At 54.7% G+C, this 20,217-nt stretch overlaps 7 protein-coding genes across 7 annotated transcripts; 3 read left to right on the plus strand and 4 right to left on the minus strand.

Annotated features, from left to right (window-relative positions):
* Positions 1–1,832: 1,832 nt before the first annotated feature.
* On the minus strand, positions 1,833–4,132 carry DICSQDRAFT_82224 (uncharacterized protein). Its single transcript, XM_007363465.1, has 2 exons — positions 4,116–4,132; positions 1,833–4,058 (listed from the first exon to the last, which is right to left on the minus strand). Exon 2 carries the CDS (start codon positions 4,005–4,007, stop codon positions 1,938–1,940), a length of 2,070 nt encoding a protein of 689 aa, XP_007363527.1. The 5' UTR covers positions 4,008–4,058; positions 4,116–4,132; the 3' UTR covers positions 1,833–1,937.
* Positions 4,133–7,989: 3,857 nt separating this feature from the next.
* Positions 7,990–10,854, minus strand: DICSQDRAFT_160322 (uncharacterized protein; the record flags this gene model as incomplete). The annotated part of the gene is made up of 13 exons (XM_007363466.1): positions 7,990–8,361; positions 8,422–8,874; positions 8,933–9,151; positions 9,204–9,236; positions 9,292–9,520; positions 9,576–9,694; positions 9,757–9,795; positions 9,850–9,908; positions 9,964–10,096; positions 10,159–10,266; positions 10,320–10,364; positions 10,512–10,554; positions 10,600–10,854. The coding sequence occupies 11 exons, from the start codon at positions 10,852–10,854 to the stop codon at positions 9,132–9,134; spliced, it is 1,083 nt and encodes a 360-aa protein (XP_007363528.1). The 3' UTR covers positions 7,990–8,361; positions 8,422–8,874; positions 8,933–9,131.
* Positions 10,793–12,111, plus strand: DICSQDRAFT_134414 (thioredoxin-like protein). Its single transcript, XM_007363467.1, has 7 exons — positions 10,793–10,903; positions 11,030–11,180; positions 11,321–11,392; positions 11,448–11,614; positions 11,676–11,836; positions 11,892–11,907; positions 11,957–12,111. The coding sequence occupies exons 1-7, from the start codon at positions 10,808–10,810 to the stop codon at positions 12,002–12,004; spliced, it is 711 nt and encodes a 236-aa protein (XP_007363529.1). The 5' UTR covers positions 10,793–10,807; the 3' UTR covers positions 12,005–12,111.
* Positions 12,112–12,952: 841 nt separating this feature from the next.
* On the minus strand, positions 12,953–14,214 carry DICSQDRAFT_145287 (uncharacterized protein; the record flags this gene model as incomplete). Its single annotated transcript, XM_007363468.1, has 2 exons — positions 12,953–13,996; positions 14,059–14,214. The coding sequence occupies 2 exons, from the start codon at positions 14,212–14,214 to the stop codon at positions 12,953–12,955; spliced, it is 1,200 nt and encodes a 399-aa protein (XP_007363530.1).
* Positions 14,215–16,179: 1,965 nt separating this feature from the next.
* On the plus strand, positions 16,180–16,633 carry DICSQDRAFT_153639 (uncharacterized protein; the record flags this gene model as incomplete). The annotated part of the gene is made up of 1 exon (XM_007363469.1): positions 16,180–16,633. A coding segment is annotated over exon 1 (336 nt), but the record flags the coding sequence as incomplete, so codon positions are not given.
* A 362-nt stretch (positions 16,634–16,995) lies between these two features.
* Positions 16,996–17,441, minus strand: DICSQDRAFT_54719 (uncharacterized protein; the record flags this gene model as incomplete). Its single annotated transcript, XM_007363470.1, has 3 exons — positions 16,996–17,077; positions 17,141–17,227; positions 17,302–17,441. 3 exons carry the CDS (start codon positions 17,439–17,441, stop codon positions 16,996–16,998), a joined length of 309 nt encoding a protein of 102 aa, XP_007363532.1.
* A 230-nt stretch (positions 17,442–17,671) lies between these two features.
* Positions 17,672–19,975, plus strand: DICSQDRAFT_153640 (S-adenosyl-L-homocysteine hydrolase). The gene is made up of 11 exons (XM_007363471.1): positions 17,672–17,732; positions 17,783–17,829; positions 17,892–17,927; positions 17,983–18,035; positions 18,089–18,158; positions 18,218–18,252; positions 18,311–18,489; positions 18,542–18,777; positions 18,828–19,039; positions 19,094–19,243; positions 19,309–19,975. The coding sequence occupies exons 1-11, from the start codon at positions 17,714–17,716 to the stop codon at positions 19,562–19,564; spliced, it is 1,293 nt and encodes a 430-aa protein (XP_007363533.1). The 5' UTR covers positions 17,672–17,713; the 3' UTR covers positions 19,565–19,975.
* Positions 19,976–20,217: the final 242 nt, after the last annotated feature.

Genomic DNA, 20,217 nt, shown 5'->3' on the forward strand with positions numbered 1-20,217 from the left:
GTAGGCGAGCGGCGAGGAGCCGAAAGGGGAAAGCGAGGGAAAGAGGGATAAACGCAACAAGAAACTCGACGGGGCAGAGCGGAGGCCGGCACGAAGGCACAAGACCTACGAAGCTAGTCTTCACGCAGATAGCGACAGACTAGTCCCAATGACCAAGTTATACATTAGCAATCGAAGAGAGATACAACACTATGGTCACTCACCTAGTCCCAATGACCAAGAGGTCGAGATGGGGACTAGGGAGCGCCTAGGGGGGTCCTTATATACTAGAGGGGCTGCTTAGCAACCAAGGACAAGGCGCGAGAGCGAGGCAGTGAAGATGACAAAGGGGGAACAAAGGGCGAGAAAGAAAAGGCAAGGGCATGGCGATCACGGGAACGTAGCATGCGGCTGTGGGAACGTATCTACAGTGTCCAAACTGGGATGAGCTAGGAAAGGAAACGGTCCGGAAATGGAAGGTGGGCGTCAAAGGGAAGGGAATGGGCGGCAAAAAGGGGCGTCTGTCCAACGTCCGTGACACAACGTGCATGGCGTGCTTGAACTCTACGATCCCTTGCCCAAGATGTGGACACAACCACGCAGTTGAGGCAATTTTGATGTTCAAAACCAAGTGCATATCTGTGGGACCTCAGCGCAGAGTAGATTTCGACTACTAGGGGGGCGCGTCAGGTCCACGATCTCAGCGTGATGGAGCAAATGGCCAACATGGGTCAGTGGTTACATTGAAAGAGACCGCTCAACGAGGGTTGGGTACGGCAAACTGCAAGGCCACGGAGTACACGAAGCTAGGTGAAGGCACCCTGACGCTTCGTGGTGCGAGGCCTCGAAGTTGTCATACCATGAGCTGCTGGGGGGACCGAGATGTGTCCCCTCGCAATGACGGGATACACAAATCTCCAGAAGCGGGACTTTGCCGCGCTCCTGCCGGATGGCGAATGTTGAATCTAATGTCATAGAACGCACCTGTAGCTCGGCGAACAAGTCTGGTCCATTTGCGAGTCGTAGAGTGTTCCTCACCTTGGACTCGGATAGACATCGAACAAACACCAAAATGATGTGAGTATGCGATGCTGATTTGTGAATTCTGCGGCGAGACGGACACAGGGACTTCAGAAAGGTATTGCGACACTTCACTTGAATAGGACAGCATCAACTCAACACACCCAAGGATAACAAATTGAACCGCCTTCGACTGCTCTCCGGAAATTTCCGAAGCAGACGGAGCGCTGCCGGGCGCTGTCAGACCCCCGGGAACCGCCAGTCAAAGCCTTGGTGAGACATGCTGGCACCCGTACCGTGACGTAGGAACGGTACAACCACGTTATTTAGCCACAATGTAGCGCGGACTTTGTGTATATCTCACTCAACCATACGATAAGGGATCAAGGTTCGTGGATCCCTGCTGGGTAGTGTTACGACAATATCAACTGCTTCTCGACATCGTGCCGCCGGAGCTAATTCATATCTGGTCGTATTCTTTCCACAAGAGAAAATTTACGGCAGACAACGGCGCCGCAATCTGGTTTCGTGCCTGTCGCCTCCTTGTGGCATGGTGTTGGAGGTGGTCTGAGAGACCGTGTCTACGTGTCCGAAACGATCAGGAACCTTACCTTGTACTACCCCGCTCCAGGCGCTCTCGCGCGGCGCCGCAGCAGATCCGCGCGACGGTCTCATACGTCGGAATGACTGCAATTCCATGAGCTGAACGAAGGGTACCACAGTACTGATACATGTAAGGGTCGCTGTAATACATTAGCCGTCCAACAGAGATACAAAACCGAAAAATACAAAACCGAAAAAGACGTAAATGTAATAGCAGTTGGCCAGAGTCGATAGCGCAGCATAGAGTGAGGCATAACGGCAGGAGGAGCACTGTAACGAAGAAGGGCTCTCGGATCAGGATACGAAACGAGATACTCACAAGCAAGCAATGCCAGTCAGAGCCCGATGCCGCCATGGATGGATCGCATGTGGCTGTAGACCTGCTGGCTGGTGGAGAACGTGGCGAGGCAAGCCCAGCAGATGTGCGTTTGGCAGCTCGTGCACGTCATATGATTGCATCCCGCCATGCGCTCAATAGGGACCTTGCAACTCGGGCAGTCCTTGACGTCGTGTCCCAGCTTCCACCTCTCGAAAAGTCTCTCATCCTCGGGGTTCTGGTCCTGGCACGATCGGCTCTCGTGGTACTCCATGTTGCAGTGGGAGCAGATGCGGACGAGACATGACGGGCACTGGAGAACTGCGCCGGGGCCTGATTTCCGGTAGACCTGGGGGCAATCGGGGGTAGGGCAGTAGTGGAACTCGTCGGGATGTGATTGGACATGGGCGAGGAAAGAAGCGTTTACGATGGCATCGAATTCGTCGGGAGAGAGAAGCTGCTGAGCGACGGAGAGAGGTATATGATGCGTGCACTTTGCTTCGTCTCCCAGACATGTGAGTGGGAAACTCCGGCTGTCCACCGACGCGTGCATGTAGCCGACGAGGCACGCCTGACACCACGTATGTCCACACATGAGGCTTACTGGCTGAGAGACTTCTCCGAAGCAGACCGGACATCCGGCGTCACCACGAGAGTTGCGCTTCCTCTGGCGCTTTCCGGCTTGTTGTACGACCAACCGTGCGACCTTCTGCGTGCTAGGATCTCCACATACGACGAGCTGCCTGTTGGTGAGATCAAACCATACGTTCTCGCGGCCAAGCTCCTTCTGGAGGCTCGGGAGATCTTCGCTCATGAAGACGCCAATGAGGTGACTTGCGACAGAGTAGCGATGTTTGCGCTGGGCCTGAAGAAGTTTCGCACGGGTGACAATCTCGGCATTGACGTGAGCGCGGTCCGCCTGAGGACCAAAGAGGGCTAAGGTCCGTCGACGAGTGTCCCGATTGATCCTGACGGTGGGGTGAGCCTTCTCTAGGTCGTCTAAGAAGTTCTGCCCTGCGGGCCCTCCGAAGAAGTCGTTCCAGACTGTCTGTCCGCTGTCTGTGACTTTTTCTCCTCGAAGAAGGCGATCGAACGCAGCCTTGAGCTTGGTCAATGAGGACATGTTGCGCGAAACGAGCTTGACTTGGACAGGCGCCTTTGGATCAGCGACTATACGTCTATCGAACACGGAGATGCTCGTAGCGTATTCGTCGCAATGGTACGAGCGGAGAAGGTTGATGTCGTACGCCAAGTTGTCGAAGACGTCGGCAGGGAGATTGTATAGAATGGACCTAACATGATGAGCGAAGATACGCTGCTTCCCTACGAAGCGGGGGCAGAATCGATCCAGAGCTTCCTGCGCTGCCGCGGCTCGCCGAGGGTCCTTGAAGTGTGCCCAGACGCGGAACGTCTTGTTATAAGGAGGAGGGAGGACGTTGAGATATACGTCGCCATAACCCTCGAGCATGCGACGAAGGCCGTCGACTGCGGCGTTCACCGTCCAGTTATATTTGGGTCGGTCGAGCATATGCGTCTCGTACGGTCCATAACGAGCCAGATCCTTGGCGCTGGCGTCGCCAGGTAAGTTCTCGAAGCGGACGTTGACAGCACCGACGACAGGGATCCCTTCGTAGATCTGCGCAGTAACCCGCATGCCCTTCATGCCCTTCTGTTGAGCCAGCGCAATGGCCTTCTCAGCCTTCTCCTTGGTCTCGTAGCCGACGTAGCCCTTTTGACGCGCGGTAGGTAGCTCGAAGAGCACGTCTCCATCGTAGAGCTTGCCTCCTCCGATGCCCGTGGAATTCCTAACCGTCATGCAGGCCTTCACTTCGGAGCCGGCGAACAGTTCAGAGCTATCTACAGCGGCTGCAGCGTTGATGGCAGACTCCCCGCGGGCAAAAGTGACCTTGTAGGCAGACGAAGAACCATCGTTTGGATCGACTGGAAGCACAGCAATGACCTCCCCGAAGATACTCAGAGCTGCAGTTATGTCGACGGGCGCTATAGTAGCAGGGACGTTCTCGAGGAGGATCTGACGACTTTCGAATCCAGTCTTCACTTCGATGACACCGAATCCTGGACCGAACATCACCTTCGTTGCGTCGAGAATCGTTAATGTGATGTTCTCCTCCCTGGATTCCTGTATTTGCTCGGCGTTTAGAACTCGCGCCGGACCAATTGCAGATAAAGCACTCACAGCTTCCAATCCCAACCCTGGAGGAACTACTGGGTTATCGGAGCTGCTTTGTGACTGTTCTCGGGAGAGTCGACCTGACACATGCGGTGGTATGGATGAGAGTGGATTTTGGGTATGACTCTGAGTACGCGGCGTGCGAGTGGCATACTCGTGTTGACTATTGACGACGGGATGGGCCCTATGCCTCTGAATTGGTTGGTGGTCTCCGGACCGAGACGCGGGTCCGATGAGCATGTTCTGACGAGCTGACCCTGAAGTTGTCTGCAGTAGCCGTCATGAGCTATGATTTGAGCACGGCAAGTCAGACTCACCTGAGTGGTGCCAGAAGGCGCAAGCTCGGCATCGTGGGAGAAACGGCAATGATCGCGCTGGCATCTGCCCCTCAAATAGTCCCAGCAGGGAGTTACTCTCACAGTGCACACGGAGGCGCCGTCCATGGAGGACAATGACGAATGCCCGGAGACTGTCCCTGACCGCGGCTGAAACAACGGATTGAGATGCAAGTCATACTGGAAATAAATAGAAACGCACAGTGTGGAACGAAGAATCGCTCTCTTCAACATCGGTATCGCCGGCAGCGTTCTCGGGCACTGCCGCGCTTGTGTTGCGACTGGACGTTCCGACGACCGTAGGCTGTGCAACAGGGGCGGGTTGTGCAGGCTTTTGAAACACAGCTGGTGAAGATTGCACTGCTCTCGCCGTCTTTGCCGTAGTGGACGGGCCTGCAGAGGTCGCACTGGGTTGCGAGATTGGGGCTTCGGTTTGTTGGGGTACCTCTATTGTTGATAGCTTCCCCTTACCCGTCTCAATCTTCGTGGCGTTTACGGGTGACTTCTTGTCTGTGCCCGACCTGCGACGTCCGTCTGCTCCCTGCTTTTCCCCCGCGTCCCTTTTCTTCTCGCCCTGCTCCCCTCCCCCAGGCATCACCGGGTCAATGTCGAGAATTTCCCCTTTGTCTCCCTTGGCAGTACCTGTTGCCCGACGGCTCCCACCCTTCTCCTTCATCTTTCCTTTCTCCGTTGTGATTTTCTTTCTACTAGTGGTCTGCTCATGCCTCTCGTTGTGGTCCACCTCGTCTTCCCCCTTGGGGTCTCTTCCCTTTCCCTTCTATGACAATATCAATTAGCGGAAAACATGATGACCACAAGTTGTATACCTTTTTGCGGGATTTCGCTCGTTTCTCAGGCGCTCGAGAGGGTCTTTATAGGGCGAAACAAACCCAGAATCAACCTCATGACGACTTAGACCATGATAATCGCCCACTCGGACCCACCTTGACTTGCCCCTTTCCGCATCTTCAGTTTCTACATCAAAACTTTCGCTGTCCGTAGATGGCGCATTATCTCCCTTGACTTATAGATCAGTTGGCTACATGCTTGGGATGCGACTCAAAACATGCCTGCTGCTCGTCGCGAAGCTCTTCTAGGGCCAAGTCACCCTGTCCTACAGGCGCTGAAGGCCCTGCCGATGTAGTCGAGTCACCCTTGCTACCTGACGATGCAGCGTAGATTGGTGCACGGATTGCATGTACCTCGTCTGGATTGCAATGACGGTATTTACAACGATGATAGGCGCATTGCCGTTGGCGGAAATACATCCGACAGACGTCGGGAGGTATGAACGAGGAGACGTTTGGCGGTCGCTAGAAGGCTCACATGAGAACGCACATGCCAATCGTCTCACGAATGACCTCAGGCAACCCACCTCAGGAAGAGTTGATGCAAGCTGTACCACACGTGGACGAGCTTCCCCCGAAGATGACGACACCTTTTGTCCAAGTGAGCGTGCTGTGGCAATGTACGGAGTGATGCACGTCACCTCTTCAGGTGTTCCATTTTGATTTAGCTTGGACTGTTCTGGCGAAGGGGGCCGCGAGCGTGGCTGATTGTAGGACTCGATGTCATGTGAGTAATGACAACTATCACCTCTGGGGCAGACACCAGCGAGATTCAGCTTGCAAAGCTCTACGCCCCCTTCATGAGTTTGTGGAGGAACCACGACGACCTGCCATGACTGATCAGCACGAATCATTGACAAGAATAGAACGAAAACCGGTACCTGCTTCGGTTTCTGCGTCTCAGCAGAAGCTAGAAGGGCGGGGACCTGCTCGGGCAGTAGCAGGATATGTGCTCGGTGACAGCGCTCGCCCCATTGACATCGACCTTTCTGATACAGCTTACATATTTCGTCCGATTTCTGCAGCGCTATCAACGATGTGGCTCTCACACAGGACTCATAATGAGGCGCCTACCCTGGACGGACGTGTGTCTTCTGCCACTAACAGAGCAGGGTGGGCGTCCAAAGGCGTAGCTTGCTCGGTAGGCTCGGCAATAGAGGGCTGTGGAGCCGTAGATGGGGCTGGTAAGGTTGCCACCGGGACGGGAGGTGTTTCTCGGGGTGGTGGTGGTTGCGATGAGGTGAGGGCCGGAGGATGAGCCGATACACGAGGTTCAAGAGCCAAAGGCTTCTGCGTCAATGGTGAAGAACGTGGGAGATGTGAACTGAGAGCTGGGACACCTCGAACGAGATTGCCATGCTGGTGCAGCAAATCCTCCGATTGTCCGTCAGCCGGTGGGAGAGCAGGTAGGGCGCTGTGCAAGCTGTCTGGATTCCATAGCTTTGTTTTGCCAAACCTGTCTACATAGACCCCATCCAGGACTTGCACGGAGTTAGTAGACGCAGGTCCGGGACTTGGCAGCGAGGGGTCTCCAGGTTTGCTATCGGTACAAAGCGGCGGTACTGGGGTAACATATATGGTGGTTGGCACCGAAGGCCCGTCATGAGTCGCTACAGAGAAGTTGTGAGACTGTTCGTTGCTTCGTGGCTACACAATGAGGGTGAGCCACCAACCGCGGAAGATGCATAGCAATATCTTACATGTATACGAGAGCATTCATTGCCGTACCGGCAACGACCTGCCAGGAAGTTCAAGCACACTTCCCTCGGCCTCTTCTGCGGAAACGCCATGGTCAGACACATGACTAACGCACATGACAGTCTCTTATTCTGGGCGTACAGACCGTCGTTGAGTCTGCAAGAGACCTATATGACATCGGTCTCTGCGGGAGTGGATGCATAAGCCGCCCTTCCTCTCGTTGTGTTGATGGTTCTGGGTGCTGTAGTCCGTTCGTACTGCCAGATGTATAAGCCATGGCTGGATGCTGAGGTACGGAAGCCGAGAATTCGGAGAAAAAGGAAGGGAAGAAGGATGTCAGTCGTCGAATGGCACCAATATCAAATACGCCACTCGCCCCAGGTGCCACACTGGCCCACTCCGGAGTCATATCGTAGTTCGAATTTGGCAATATAGCCGAGACTATATTACTATTGTAGTGGTGTCCCCGGGGGTGAGATGCTACCGCAGCACTCTCGTAGTCCTTTGTCGTATTCGGGTCGGCTGTCCCAGTCCACCATCGTGGTTCCGCCGCTTGCGAGGCGTAAAGAAGCGTCAATCCTCCTCGAGGCATGGTCGTGTCGGCTGGGCACCTCCAAGTACCGTTACTTAGGATGCGACGGGATGGTGGCGTTGTGCAAAAGTGGTGACGCCGGGCCCGAGCACAGCAGCGACTCGCCCGCAAGGTTCCGGCCGGCTTACATGGGTGTGCGAATTTGGTTTGAACTTTCAAAGGGTTCCATAAACCGAGGTATTATCATGGAGATGATCGGATGACGCGTGCATTATTCCCGTTATAATCGGCGCTAATCTCTTACGTATACCTCCGCTATCGTGGGCCCGCGTCTCTCGGGCTAGAAACCTCGCTTATTTTGCATTGTGAACCCGCGAGGCAAACAATGCCTATGCTACGTGCCTTGTCCTCGCGATCGGCACGCGACAGGACTCAGGAATCGGTCATGCTTTTGTGTTTCATTATGCTTTAGCTAGAATACTACGCCATATCCCACCAGAGGAGACCAGCGCGACAAGTCCATGATGGCTGAGACGTGCAAAAGTCTAGGACAAGGTTCCACAGAGCCGATCTGGTATTCGAGATAGTCGAGGACGGCGCCGGACAGACATCACGTTGGTTGGCCGGCCATGGCCGGAGCCCAGGGAAAGTCCGGGCATCCGGTCAAAGTGCAAGAAGTCGCCGTCCAGCTGCAGAGATTGACCTTCCACGGGCTGCCTTGTCCGGACACGCGGAGCCTCAGGTAAAACAGAGAGCAGTAGCTGATCGGAGTTAATTCCATGAGGTTTGGAAGTCTTCGAGATCAAGTTCCAAGCAGAAACGAGAAGCACAGAACCAGTCTACGAAACCATTAAGTGAGTCAAGCTGAGACGTGTCAGGGCCGCAACAGAAAAACTAACCATGAGCCTAGAAGAGAGGAAGGCAACAAGCATGCCACATATCCTGAGGACGTGATATGCCACATGGAAAACAGGATGCTGGAAGCTTGCAGGATGGACTGCGAGGGATGATGTTCAGGAGAAACGATAACCAGGGTTGGCGGCCTCGCGTGGCGAGTTGCACGAACCTCGCAGGACCTGGAGCATCACCTCCTGAAACCAGAGCCACATCGTCGTCGTCGTCCAGTCACCACCTAGATTCTTCAAAAGGTTATCTTTCATCTCCGCGATGGTCCCGTTGAGATCTTGGACTCCCGCATGTGTGCTGACAACGAGTTCGGACAGAGCGTAAGACACATTGTCTGAAATAGCCGCGATGGCCATTTGCTTCTCGAGCGCCACGTGGGACGCTCGGAGATGAGCCTCCATATCTGCTCTGCCCTGCCGCGCGTCCTGAGTGAGAAGGAAGGTAGCCTGAAACAACGTTGTCAGGGGCAGATGTGGGAAGTATCCTGCAACATCATGTACACACGTGGTGAAGTTGCCCGAATGCCTTCTCTAAAGCTACAAAATTGGCACTCGTCCCGTCCTGCGAACTTCCATCATGTTATTTGGCAGATGCATCGAAGCCACGTACCATAAACCGAGTGACGTTCAGTAGCTGTGTTTCTACTAGATCGAATGCGTTGCCTATGTGGTAGGCGAGCGTTCTCTCTAAGTCTAATTGCATGCTATGCAGGGTTGCACCAAGCTGCAGAGATGTGCATAAGTCGATGTGCAAGTAATCGAGATAGGGGACACACATGATTGATGACCCCAGAGACATCTGCATCTATCTATTGGTCCGAGTGTTAGGAATACGAGTGAACATGATCACCAACAGAGTCTAACCTTGGACACAGTACGCGTGTGACCGAGAGCAATGCGTTCCTGTACATCCGAGACGATAGCCCCGAGCTGGTTGGAGATCTGTCGAGCACTTTTGGATAGGCTTGACAGACGTCGCTCCGGAAAAAGTTACCTCGCCACGCAACGATCCCAGATTCTCCGAAGCGACGACAGATGCACTGCCAAGGGTCATAGATGATGCTCGTATTTGTTCTAGGACGGCCTTCATTGCCTGGTTACGCGCCATGCGGGCCCTATGCGGATTGCGATTCAGCCAAAACACTTACTTTCACGACCGATCGAGAATCTTCATGAGCTTGCTCTACGTGTTTCTCTCGGTCGGCCATATACCGAAGAATGTCCATCGTTTGTATCGATGCGTTCTTGTACAATTCCTTCGCCACGTCTAGACCAAGGACAGATGTTCAGTTTGACCATTCGCGCATTGCCGTGAGTACACAAGTGAACCTATGTCGTTCCATCGCTGAAACGCGAAGCATAGCTGGGCTGGTGACATATTATTCCTGGTGTTGATATGTTCGACAGGAAGTACCAACTTACCGACTTCTCGGAGATATCCAGAATAGCTTGACCAATATTGTGCGCTCCTCGACAGAGCTCTGTAGACAATAAGGCAACCTGCAACAAAGCTGGCACATCCTGCAAGACACTCACAATACGCATTGCCCGCTCGATTCAGCATGGAGTGCATACATGCCGTTCGAGTCAGACTCAAAAGGCGCGCATTCCATAGGCGGCGATGTGTGTTTGGCGGTAGCGATCTCGCAAAGGGTCATCGAGATTGCAGCTGGGAGAGGCGGAGGTGCGGCATCGTAATGTCCGAGATGCTGCATATTACTGCTGACGCACCTTTTACACGCTCATCTTCGTCCGATTCAAGGTCGCTGCATCTCGTCTGTATGGCGTTCGCAGCCCGGCGAAAACAGTCTGATTTCTTGGAATAAGCATCGAGAGATCCTGCGAACGCGTCGTCATGAGATATCACACGGTCTCACGGTAATTCTGCTTACTTGCTCCCTGTAAGATCACCGCCAACTCCTCCGGTGGGAGTCTGCCTGCGGACAGAAATCAAGTATATTGCCATCCGATGTCATAGGATGCGAAGGGAACGCACCATCGATGTTCTGTAGCGGCCTCTGTGGCGTTCCGGTGCTTTTCTCGTGTCTTGAAGGCGCATATACCCACGAGAATCCACAGCACACCGGAAGGCAAGTTATCAATGTTAGCGTTGCTAACGCGATCATTCTGCGCAGCGACGAAATTGTCTGTGCCTCGCTAGCTGCAAGATACCGACGGCAACGTGATGAAGGCCGACCGCGATGTGGATTCAGTGTCAAAGGTGGGCGATGTGCACGGTGCCGTGGGTGCACAACCTTGGAACGTGGGAGCTGTCGGCAGCCGGAAGTACGTCACCCGAAGTAGGCGCTCGTACAGCTCTATGAGCTGAAAGACACCTCCGTTACGTTCGCACACCCTTGTCGTCCCCACCTCCATCATCATGGCCGCACCTGTGGCTAGCAACACCGACACAGTCCCAAAGCTCATTGTTCATCACTTGAATGATTCGCGTTCCCAGCGTATCCTTTGGCTTCTGGTCAGTACAGCGTTGCCGGCATTTCCCGACTGTTCAAGCGCTAACAGATGTCCTGCTCCATATTCTGCTCATCATCACCACGATATACTTCTGCGCATCATGATCCATCCCATATGACGCTCTCAGGAGGAGCTCGAAGTGCCCTACGAGGTCAAAAAGTATCAGCGCACCGCTGAGCGACTAGCGCCGCCTGAGCTCAAGGCCGTTCACCCGCTGGGAAACGCACCGGTCATTACTGATGGTGACCTCACTCTGGCAGAGAGCGGCGCTATTATCGGTGCGTAACTTGTCGCAACGGATTTGTCAATCGGTAGCTGGGTATGCTCGCCGGTCCGACAACGCTCTCGGAGCGCCCCAAATGGCCGTCTACATCCGACGTGCAATGAAGACGATAGCTTACCGCAGGTCTCTGCGCAGAATATATCATCAAGAAGTACGGTAACGGTCGTGCCCAGCCACCGGAGTCAGGGTGGCTTGACGACCTCTATTGTAATCGCTTTCTCGTCTTACAGCATCGTGCTGTGTATGTTGACAAAGCCTGCAGACACGCATTATGCAGAAGCATCGCTTATGCCTATTCTTGTTAACAAAATCATCTTCAAGATAATCCCGGAGCGCTCGCCCTTCCTCATCCGTCCCCTCCTCCGGTCCGTCTTTAACCAGGTCTCGGCTTTGATGCTGAACCCCCGTTTGAAGACACACGTGCAAATGGTGAGCAAACTGCTTTGTTCCGCGCTGTGTGGTGTCGCCTTAATGCCGGAATGTCGATTAGATTGAGGACCATCTGGCCAAGACCAATGGCTGGTTTGCCGGCGGAGAGGTGCCGACCGCCGCAGACTACATGATGATTTTCCCACTCGAGGCATTGGACAGTCAGGACAAGACTGTCCTTGGTTCGAAGACGATCGAGTATGTCAAGCGTGCGCATGAGAGGTACGATTCACGTTTCCCTTGTGTGCCGGACGTCGCTCACCCAGCACGTTCTCAGGCCGGCGTATAAGCGGGTAAGTTATCGCACCTCTGCACGAAGATCAGACATTCACAAGTTTTTAGGCTCTGGAGAAGGGTGGAGAATATGTGTACGCCAAGGCTTCGCTGTAGATTCGACGGCCTACGTCGCGTGCAACCCCGTGTTGACCGAGAGGGGATGCGCCGCGTGTCTTGTATGATAGCCATGGAATATACCGTCACCACCCCTGCTCAACCTCTCAGTGTCACGTTGTGTACCCGCGCCTGAAGCACAACGCCGCGTGTCTGGTCGTTGTTTCGGCCATGTATGTGTACATATGGTGACTTGACCGGAGCAACCCTGTGCGAAAACAGCGTCACGTCGTGGTGTGTCGGTTGCAAGAGAAGAAACAAGGCTGTCTTCCGCGCGACGTCCCTTGATGCATGCAACGTGTCCCGCACAGCGCGAAACAGAGTTGACAGCAGCATGGCCGCGTCGCGACTTCTTACCTGATCGTGCTGTAGTGTGCGCGAAGTCGAAGCGCGGCACTCATTGCGGTTAGAGCTACAATAGATATGCATATTAGGTTGTGAAGTAGAGTACAGCGTGATGGCTACAACAAGCGATGGATGCGGCATGCAATGCAATCTATGGTGCCAACAAACTAGAGATACAGTGGGGGTACTGGACAAGTCAAGTGCATCTGTAACAGGCGATGCACGAGTGGTATATGAATACACAAGACGATGAGGGGCGGGCAGGAGAAAACAAAGCCGAAGAAGGGTCGAGCTCGAATGCTATGCGTCCAATCAATACAGTAAGATGGGAAAGGACAGCAAAGCAAGGAAAGGTAAGAAGAAAACGAAGCGCCAATGCGGCGCGGTGAAATAATTAGGAGGATGATTGTCCGAAAGCATTCGACGAGAGAACAAGAAGCGGTGGCCACAAAAACAGCAATGGAAGGACAATGCGAGACTCACGGGAACATGCAAGTAGTATGTGGGTGAATGTATGATAGTGGTATGCGATGTGTCGAGCGAGCGTGTGCGCTGGTGTTGACCAGAAAGATCCGATGATTAGGAATGTGCGGGTATCCGCTTTTAGCGGCGGTCCGACTCTGTGCGGTTCCGCCTCGAGTACGTCGTGCCCGATGCCACCTTCTCCTCCCAGTAGTTGGCGCCCTCGCCCTCGATCCAGTTGCCAGTCACGGGATCGCGCTCGAAGTCCCCGTCGCGATAGTTGTACCGTTGCTGAAGCAGTTTGAGAAGCGGGTTCCGCAGTGCAGGGTCCATGCGGACGCTCTCCCCTGGGAGGTAGCTGCCGACTCCGTGACGCGCGAGGCTCTCCTCGAAGAGCGCTTCCTCGAAAGTGCAGCCGCAGTTGAGATAGCCCGGCGGCGCCATGCGTGGGGGGTACACTCTCCGCTCTCGCCGAGAATCGTGCCATGCGCAGAGCGCGTTGCCAGCGCGATTCAAGGAGCAGAACAACTTGATACGCGCGTCGGTGCGCGCACGCCACTCTTCGTTGAAGGTGGGAGGAGGTGCCGGCGTGGGGAGAGGCGAGGGGAGGCCACCCGGGTAGATTCCGCGCGAAACTTCGGTTTCAAGCTCGCGGATGCGTCTCCGAGAAGACTCGGCTACCAGCTCTAGTTCACGGATACGCTGATGGAGTCTCTGTATCTCTTCATCCTTGCTGTGAGGAGAGTGACTGTGACGCGAGGGAGCGGGCGTGGAGGAAGGCGAGATGACCATAGCAGCGGAGGATGCGGAGGAGTGGCCCCTCTGCTGGTAAGCGAACTGGTCGCTGTAGACTGGGGAGGGGATTCCGGGGGAGGTGTCGGGTGAACCGTACATCTGCAGATTGTACGGACCAAACGACCCGAACGCCCCCGACGGGCTAGCCGACGTAATGGGAGTGACAGGCGCGAGGTAAGTCATGTCGTCGGGCACGTTCATGAACGGCGCTCCAGACATCGTAGTGGAGGTCGGAGACGACGTCCACGATGCCAGTCCGGAAGGCGGAGTGACTGACTGACGGGGTTGGACACTGATCTGGGCGTCGCCCATAGCACCCGAAAGGCTGGAGGTCGAACTGGAGTGCCCACGCATCCCGGTGCGCGATTGTAGGCGGCGGTGAGCCTCGCCCTACAGATAGGAATTGTGAGCATGGGACACCAATCTACGATAGAGTTGCCAATCTCTCATACCTGCGGATAGCTGCCATATGCGAAGGAGGCAGCTTGCTGGTTGTCTCCACTCCCGCTTCGGCGGGATGCTGTCACGGCTGCTTGTGGGCTTCCCGAGAACTGGTCGTGTTCGGTTTTAACGCCGGATTGCCACGTTGCGTAGGGACCCTGAGACATTTTGAATAGTGTGTACTGGCGTTCCTCAATAGTACGGTATGGTGTTTTGTGGACGCGAGATGTGCGAGCTATCAATGAAGGACTGGGGCACGCGAGTCGTGCTGGGTTGGAGAAAGAGGCTGAGAACGTCGAAACCGAAGGAAAAAGGAAGGGAGAGGCGGGTGGCGAGGGAAGATAAGTAGCCAACTTGAGGAACTCGACTCGAGAGTTGAGTGGCGGAGCGGTAGCAGTGAGCATGGCAGTATAAATCCGAAACGCGAGGGGCCGTGGCGGTGTACGGTGCTCTTGGAGAGGTAGCGGGAGGACGCTCTGTACTTACGCAATTGTGGGACTCATGCTATTCTGCCCATCGACGTTGTTGGGGAGATGATCAAATGTCGCGAGGGACAGCGATCCTCGAGAGGCCTATGGCGGCAGGAGGTCCAGAGGGACCGAAATGACAGAAGCTTGGGAATCCCCGGAACGAGCGCAGCGGATGTGGACTGCCTTGGTCCAATCTGGGAGTGGAGACGAGAGTGGGACCTTTGTTGTAGAGAATCATCAGAAGCTGGGATACGCATGCGCCTTTGATAGTATGGTGATCGTACATACGACGATATGGCCGAGGGATCTCAACACGCAACTACCACAGTTCGCATGGTAAGCAAGAGCACCGCCAAACTCAAACGCACCCATATGGCAGGCGAGATCCAGGGGTCGGAAGGACAACATGGAGACAAGTCGATATCCGGGACGATAGTGCGCATCCGAGGCAGCGCACCGGGCGACCCAGCAGCAGCTTGCATAGCGGTGTCGTCCGTTGGTTACTGATGATCTATCACGTGTCCCGACCTGTAAGGGCACGGCATCGACAGAGCTGTTCATTGGCTATGCCTGCCTGGCACGCCCGTCCTGCGCTCATGTCTGTAGCCAGAAGTAAACCAGGTGTCTATCACACGGGTGCCTCGCTATAATGAACTGTTTGACGGGCACGATATGGTGCACAACATACACTGCATGAACCGCAAGCCACCAGTACATTCCGGCGGCACAACGGCAGGGCTAATCCTCCCCGACAGAGCGCCCAACATCAACATCACATCGCGGGCGCCGTCCCAGCCACGCCGCACAACCTTTGCTGAGAGTATTGGGACACCCCGCAGAGCCTTGTCAGCCAGAGGGAAGGCGAGAGAGCTCCCAAGACTCCGATAACGATATAGGGTGCACAGCATATTAAACATGCAATACTCTCAGAGCCGGTCCAGTCTTACTCACGGCTGTGATCCGCATGCTGATCATTGCGTCATGTCCAGTCCCCCGGTGACCGCGCGGGGATAACCGCGACCGCAACGCGCGAGCCGACCCAGGGTCGATGTCTCATCTCAGGTCAGGGGGCGCCCCGCACATATGGCCGAACTACGCGTATGAAACTCCAGCAGCTTCGTAGGACGGGGAAGCATCGCTCATTGAAACATGCCGTCGCGGAGCGTGTAGTCAAAAGGTGGCAAAGAAGTGTGATAAGGCGATGGGTGTCGCTAGACATCCAGCTGGAAACCCGACCTGGCCCGGGACAGTCCGGCCGATTTAGACGTTTGTGTACGACAAGACGACTGTGCCCGTCGTCGAGGAAAGGTACACTGGTACGTATGACGGTCGAGTTGTCTGCTAACGACGGACTTGACTTGTTAACAGCGCATCAATGATCTATCGTCACGATTGACGCGTCAAGCGGCGACGGAATCATCTCCCAAACCCAAACTGGGGACTCGCCTCCTCGCGTGAGAGCGGCGTTGCTATTCCTACAGGCCAAGAGCGATCAGCTATTGATCATAAATACTGTCCAAAGAATCACCCATGGAGGACCCATGACCAGCACGCAATGGCAGGACAAGCTGGCCGGCATCGAGCGTAAGATAAGAAGCTGGTGCGTGATGATTGATGACAATACGAGAGCATGCATTGACCGCCGACGCCATACTCATGGCCTCGGATGGCGACGACAAGCACAGCTGATCTACAGGACGATCAATAAACACAGTGCAATATGTCGAGATTGGAAATGACGCAAGAAGTCAAGAAGTCAGTTATGATGGAGACAATCGATGCGCCGCGCTCGACTCGACAACGATGCGCCATTCGTTCTGGCGGACCTGAAGCGGTCAATCACGGTAAATCGCAATGTACGACCACGCCGATGTCGAGTCCGTCCAGCTTCATCTTCGATCACCGCGCGTTGTATGCACACCCGACAACGAACGTTGGATCGGCACATCGAGCAGAAGGTCGGTAACAGTATGTCACCCAAGCTTCTTGCAGCCGAAGCGGCTAAGGACCTATGCAATGAAGAACACAACCCCTGCCACTCGACCTACCACCGGCTTGCCCATCGCCGCGATCTAATGACACTCAATGTAGTATCCAATCGCGAACTTGGATGGAAAGCTCATCTGACACCTTGCCCTTCAACACCTTCCTTCAAGCATTCGCTTGTCAATCTGCCAAGCGCGGCAGTAAGCAATAAATGTCGTACACCCATTCCTGATGAGCGATTTGAGTGTGCTGCGACTTGCATGCATGCCTGTGTCGCAGCACCGAGGAACAGCACCTGAATTAGAAGCACCAAGAGTACCCACAGTCGGCGCCCGGCATTGATACAGGCTGTGACCTGACAAACGGGCAGAGCTGACTGAAACTGTATTCAACGCAACGCGATGGATGATACAGTGCAGGACACCCAGATATTGGAAGTGTCGAGGCTGACGCGCTGACGGACGTGAATTGAGTACTCATATGATCTGAGCCTTACCCCTCGGGACGACCGTTGTCAAACGGGTTGTCGTATCGCACCACGTCCCGCCACGGCTTAGCCTTGGGAAGCACTTGACTAGAAGACATGGATAAAAATGAGTACCAGCGAGTGTGGGAACGTGTCTGATCATGAGCTTACCTTGACGGTGCGGGTATATGGACGGCCCCCGATTCTAGGTCCACGTCGACGAACCTTGTCATCTCTACCGCTGGCCTGTTCGGACAACTTCACACGCCCAGTCAGCAAAGGTTCTTGCGCACAAGGTCCGTAGTGAGGACGATGAGTGGACTTGTACGTACATCCTAAAGATGCGGGGAATAGGCAAACAATGCACCTTCAGCTGACCCTTGTCGACGTCTTCGGCAACGCATTTGTACTGCAGGATTTCTGCGAGGCGACACTGTTCGCGGGGTTGCACGTTGTCTGGAGGGCTCGACATGCTGCACGCAGAAGGTGGTACGACGCAGATATGAGTGTAACCTCAGTTGATACGCAAAATGGACCGAAGCATGGAGGGAAAGAGCAGGCTCGCCTTGCGGACAGGCTTGCGGGGCAAACGATGTGCTGGATTAGATTAGCATACCCACGTGTGATTAGATCCTCGAACGATTTGCGCGCAATAAAATTCGCGGCCGCCCGCCCTTCTTTCCCCCACTCCCACATCTCCCACATCCCCTTCTTCACTCTCAAAAACGCCATTCTCTGAGCACGATGGTCTTCAAGGTTGCTGGTAAGTGCTCAAAAGCTTGGATGAAGCTGGATCTGACGTAGCACGCGTAGACGTCTCTCTCGCTGCGTTTGGTCGTAAGGAGATCGAGATCGCCGAGGTGAATACTAGCTTTCCATCCGTATCGTGCTTTAGTGCTGACGCGGATATGGTTTTCACCAGCATGAGATGCCGGGTCTCATGTACATGCGCCAGAAGGTACATGTCTATCCGATTGCTTGCGTGCGGCTGTTGCTGATTTTCAAAATCGCAGTACGGCGCTCAGCAGCCTTTGAAGGGTGCTCGTATCGCTGGATGTCTTCACATGTGAGCTATTCTCCCTAGCGACTTGCTAAGCATGCTTCTAACTGAGAGCACAGGACCATCCAGACTGCTGTCCTCATCGAGACCTTGACTGCTCTCGGTGCTGAGGTCACCTGGTCGTCTTGCGTGAGTGCGCACTTGATAATGCGAGACTGGCTGCGCGTATTGACCTCTGTTGTCTGCAGAACATTTTCTCGACTCAGGATCACGCTGCGGCCGCGTATGTAAATTTCTCATTTCCTGAAGGCCGTCTCCTGACATCAGTTTCATTGTTTCAGTATCGCTGCTACTGGCGTTCCTGTCTTCGCCTGGAAGGGTGAGACTGAGGAAGAGTACAATTGGTGCATTGAGCAGACTCTCGCGGCATTCCCCGGCGGTCAACCCCTCAACATGATCCTCGACGACGGTGGTGACCTCACTACCCTCGTCCACGACAAGTACCCCCAGTACCTTGCTGGTAGGTTAATTCATCCCGCGTCCGGCGGACTTGCCTAACACGACATGCATAGGTATACGCGGTCTTTCCGAGGAGACCACCACCGGTGTTCACCACCTGTACAAGATGTTCCGCGACGGCAAGCTCAAGGTTCCCGCCATCAACGTCAACGACTCCGTGACGAAGTCCAAGTTCGACAACTACTACGGCTGCCGCGAGTCTCTCGTCGATGGTATCAAGCGCGCGACTGATGTGATGCTCGCCGGTAAGGTTGCTGTTGTGGCCGGGTTCGGTGACGTCGGCAAGGGTGTGAGTACCATACGTCGTCATCCCGTCGATTGGTCCTAACTCCTTCGTAGTGCGCGGAGTCGCTCCGTTCCTACGGCGCTCGCGTCCTCATCACCGAGATCGACCCCATCAACGCCCTTCAGGCTGCGATGGCCGGCTATGAGGTCACGACCATGGAGGAAGCCGCTCCTCGCGCGAACGTCTTCGTCACCACCACTGGTAACCGTGACATCATCACTGCAAAGCACTTCGAAGTCATGCCTGAGGACGCTATTGTTTCGAAGTATGTCTTATCCAAGACGTTTGATACAGGCTATTGATCCGACATATAATGTAGCATTGGTCACTTCGACGTCGAGATCGACGTTGCCTGGCTCAAGAAGAACGCGGCCCAGGTCGTCAACATCAAGCCTCAGGTTGACCGCTACACGATGGCCTCTGGCCGCCACATCATCCTTCTCGCTGAGGGCCGTCTTGTCAACCTCGGGTACGTACATCTGACTCCCAACGACGTGTTTCAGGAGGTTGATTATTGCCTCACTTGTCTCATAGTTGTGCCACTGGTCACCCCTCCTTCGTTATGTCTTGCTCGTTCGCGAATCAGGTTCTTGCCCAGATCGCTCTCTGGACGAACCCGGGCAAGTTTGAGCTCGGCGTTCACATGCTTCCCAAGGAGCTCGATGAGGAGGTCGCTCGCGCGCACCTGGCCCAGCTCAACGTCAAGCTTACTACGCTCACCCTCGAGCAGTCATCCTACCTCGACATTCCTGTCAGCGGCCCGTACAAGCCGTCGCACTACCGCTACTAAGCGGCCACCGGGAACCTGACTGGTAGTCGTCGCGGCGTAACTTATTCAACTGCTACGCAGACGCTTACGGCCTCAACGCGCCTTCTCTCTTATATTGGAAAATTACAAGGACCAGGTAGATGGGATCCTCAACGGCCCTTGGTTAGAGGTTAGGTCAGGCGGAGGCTTGTTGGTGCTCCTCGAGCCGTAACAGGCTCGTCTCAGCGAGCCGACCACAGCGGAGGATGAACGCCGAGTGTGCAGCACGGTGTCGATGCAGACGTTGGCGACGGATGGTGGTAGTGATGATGCAACGGTTGGGCCTCAACGCGCCCGTCTTCACGAATATGTATGTCTCGTACGAGTGGATATAACACATCGGTCGAAGGAGTACTTGATGTCTGAGTATGAGTGTCTGGCATCTGATTCCCCTATCATGACATCCTACCAAGCTCCGAGGGAATCATCTTGTTTGGCGTATCGAACGAGACGCTATGTAGCGCCGTGTTAGACACGCAGTAGGGCGTAAACCCATGTAAGCGCGGACGCCTCTTCAGCTCCCGGGCTTGCCTGTTGAAGATGTCCACATGCGCGAAAATCCTCACAGCTAACACTCGAACGCGCCTTCGCACCCGTCCATAGTCCGTCAGCCGATGATTATCGCGCAAGCCGGA

Source organism: Dichomitus squalens, assembly GCF_000275845.1.
Source record: "Dichomitus squalens LYAD-421 SS1 unplaced genomic scaffold DICSQscaffold_6, whole genome shotgun sequence".
NCBI lineage: Eukaryota > Fungi > Basidiomycota > Agaricomycetes > Polyporales > Polyporaceae > Dichomitus > Dichomitus squalens.

Bases quoted from the DNA above. Each gene is read 5' to 3' on its own strand.
- DICSQDRAFT_134414 (XM_007363467.1), top strand. From the start codon at position 10,808: ATGGCCGCACCTGTGGCTAGCAACACCGACACAGTCCCAAAGCTCATT. The intron at 10,904-11,029 runs GTCAGTACAGCG...TGACGCTCTCAG, and splicing joins AGCGTATCCTTTGGCTTCTG to GAGGAGCTCGAAGTGCCCTA. The intron at 11,615-11,675 runs GTGAGCAAACTG...AATGTCGATTAG, and splicing joins TGAAGACACACGTGCAAATG to ATTGAGGACCATCTGGCCAA.
- DICSQDRAFT_82224 (XM_007363465.1), bottom strand. From the start codon at position 4,007: ATGTTCGGTCCAGGATTCGGTGTCATCGAAGTGAAGACTGGATTCGAA.
- DICSQDRAFT_153640 (XM_007363471.1), top strand. The intron at 18,778-18,827 runs GTGAGTACCATA...ACTCCTTCGTAG, and splicing joins TCGGTGACGTCGGCAAGGGT to TGCGCGGAGTCGCTCCGTTC. The intron at 19,040-19,093 runs GTATGTCTTATC...CATATAATGTAG, and splicing joins GAGGACGCTATTGTTTCGAA to CATTGGTCACTTCGACGTCG.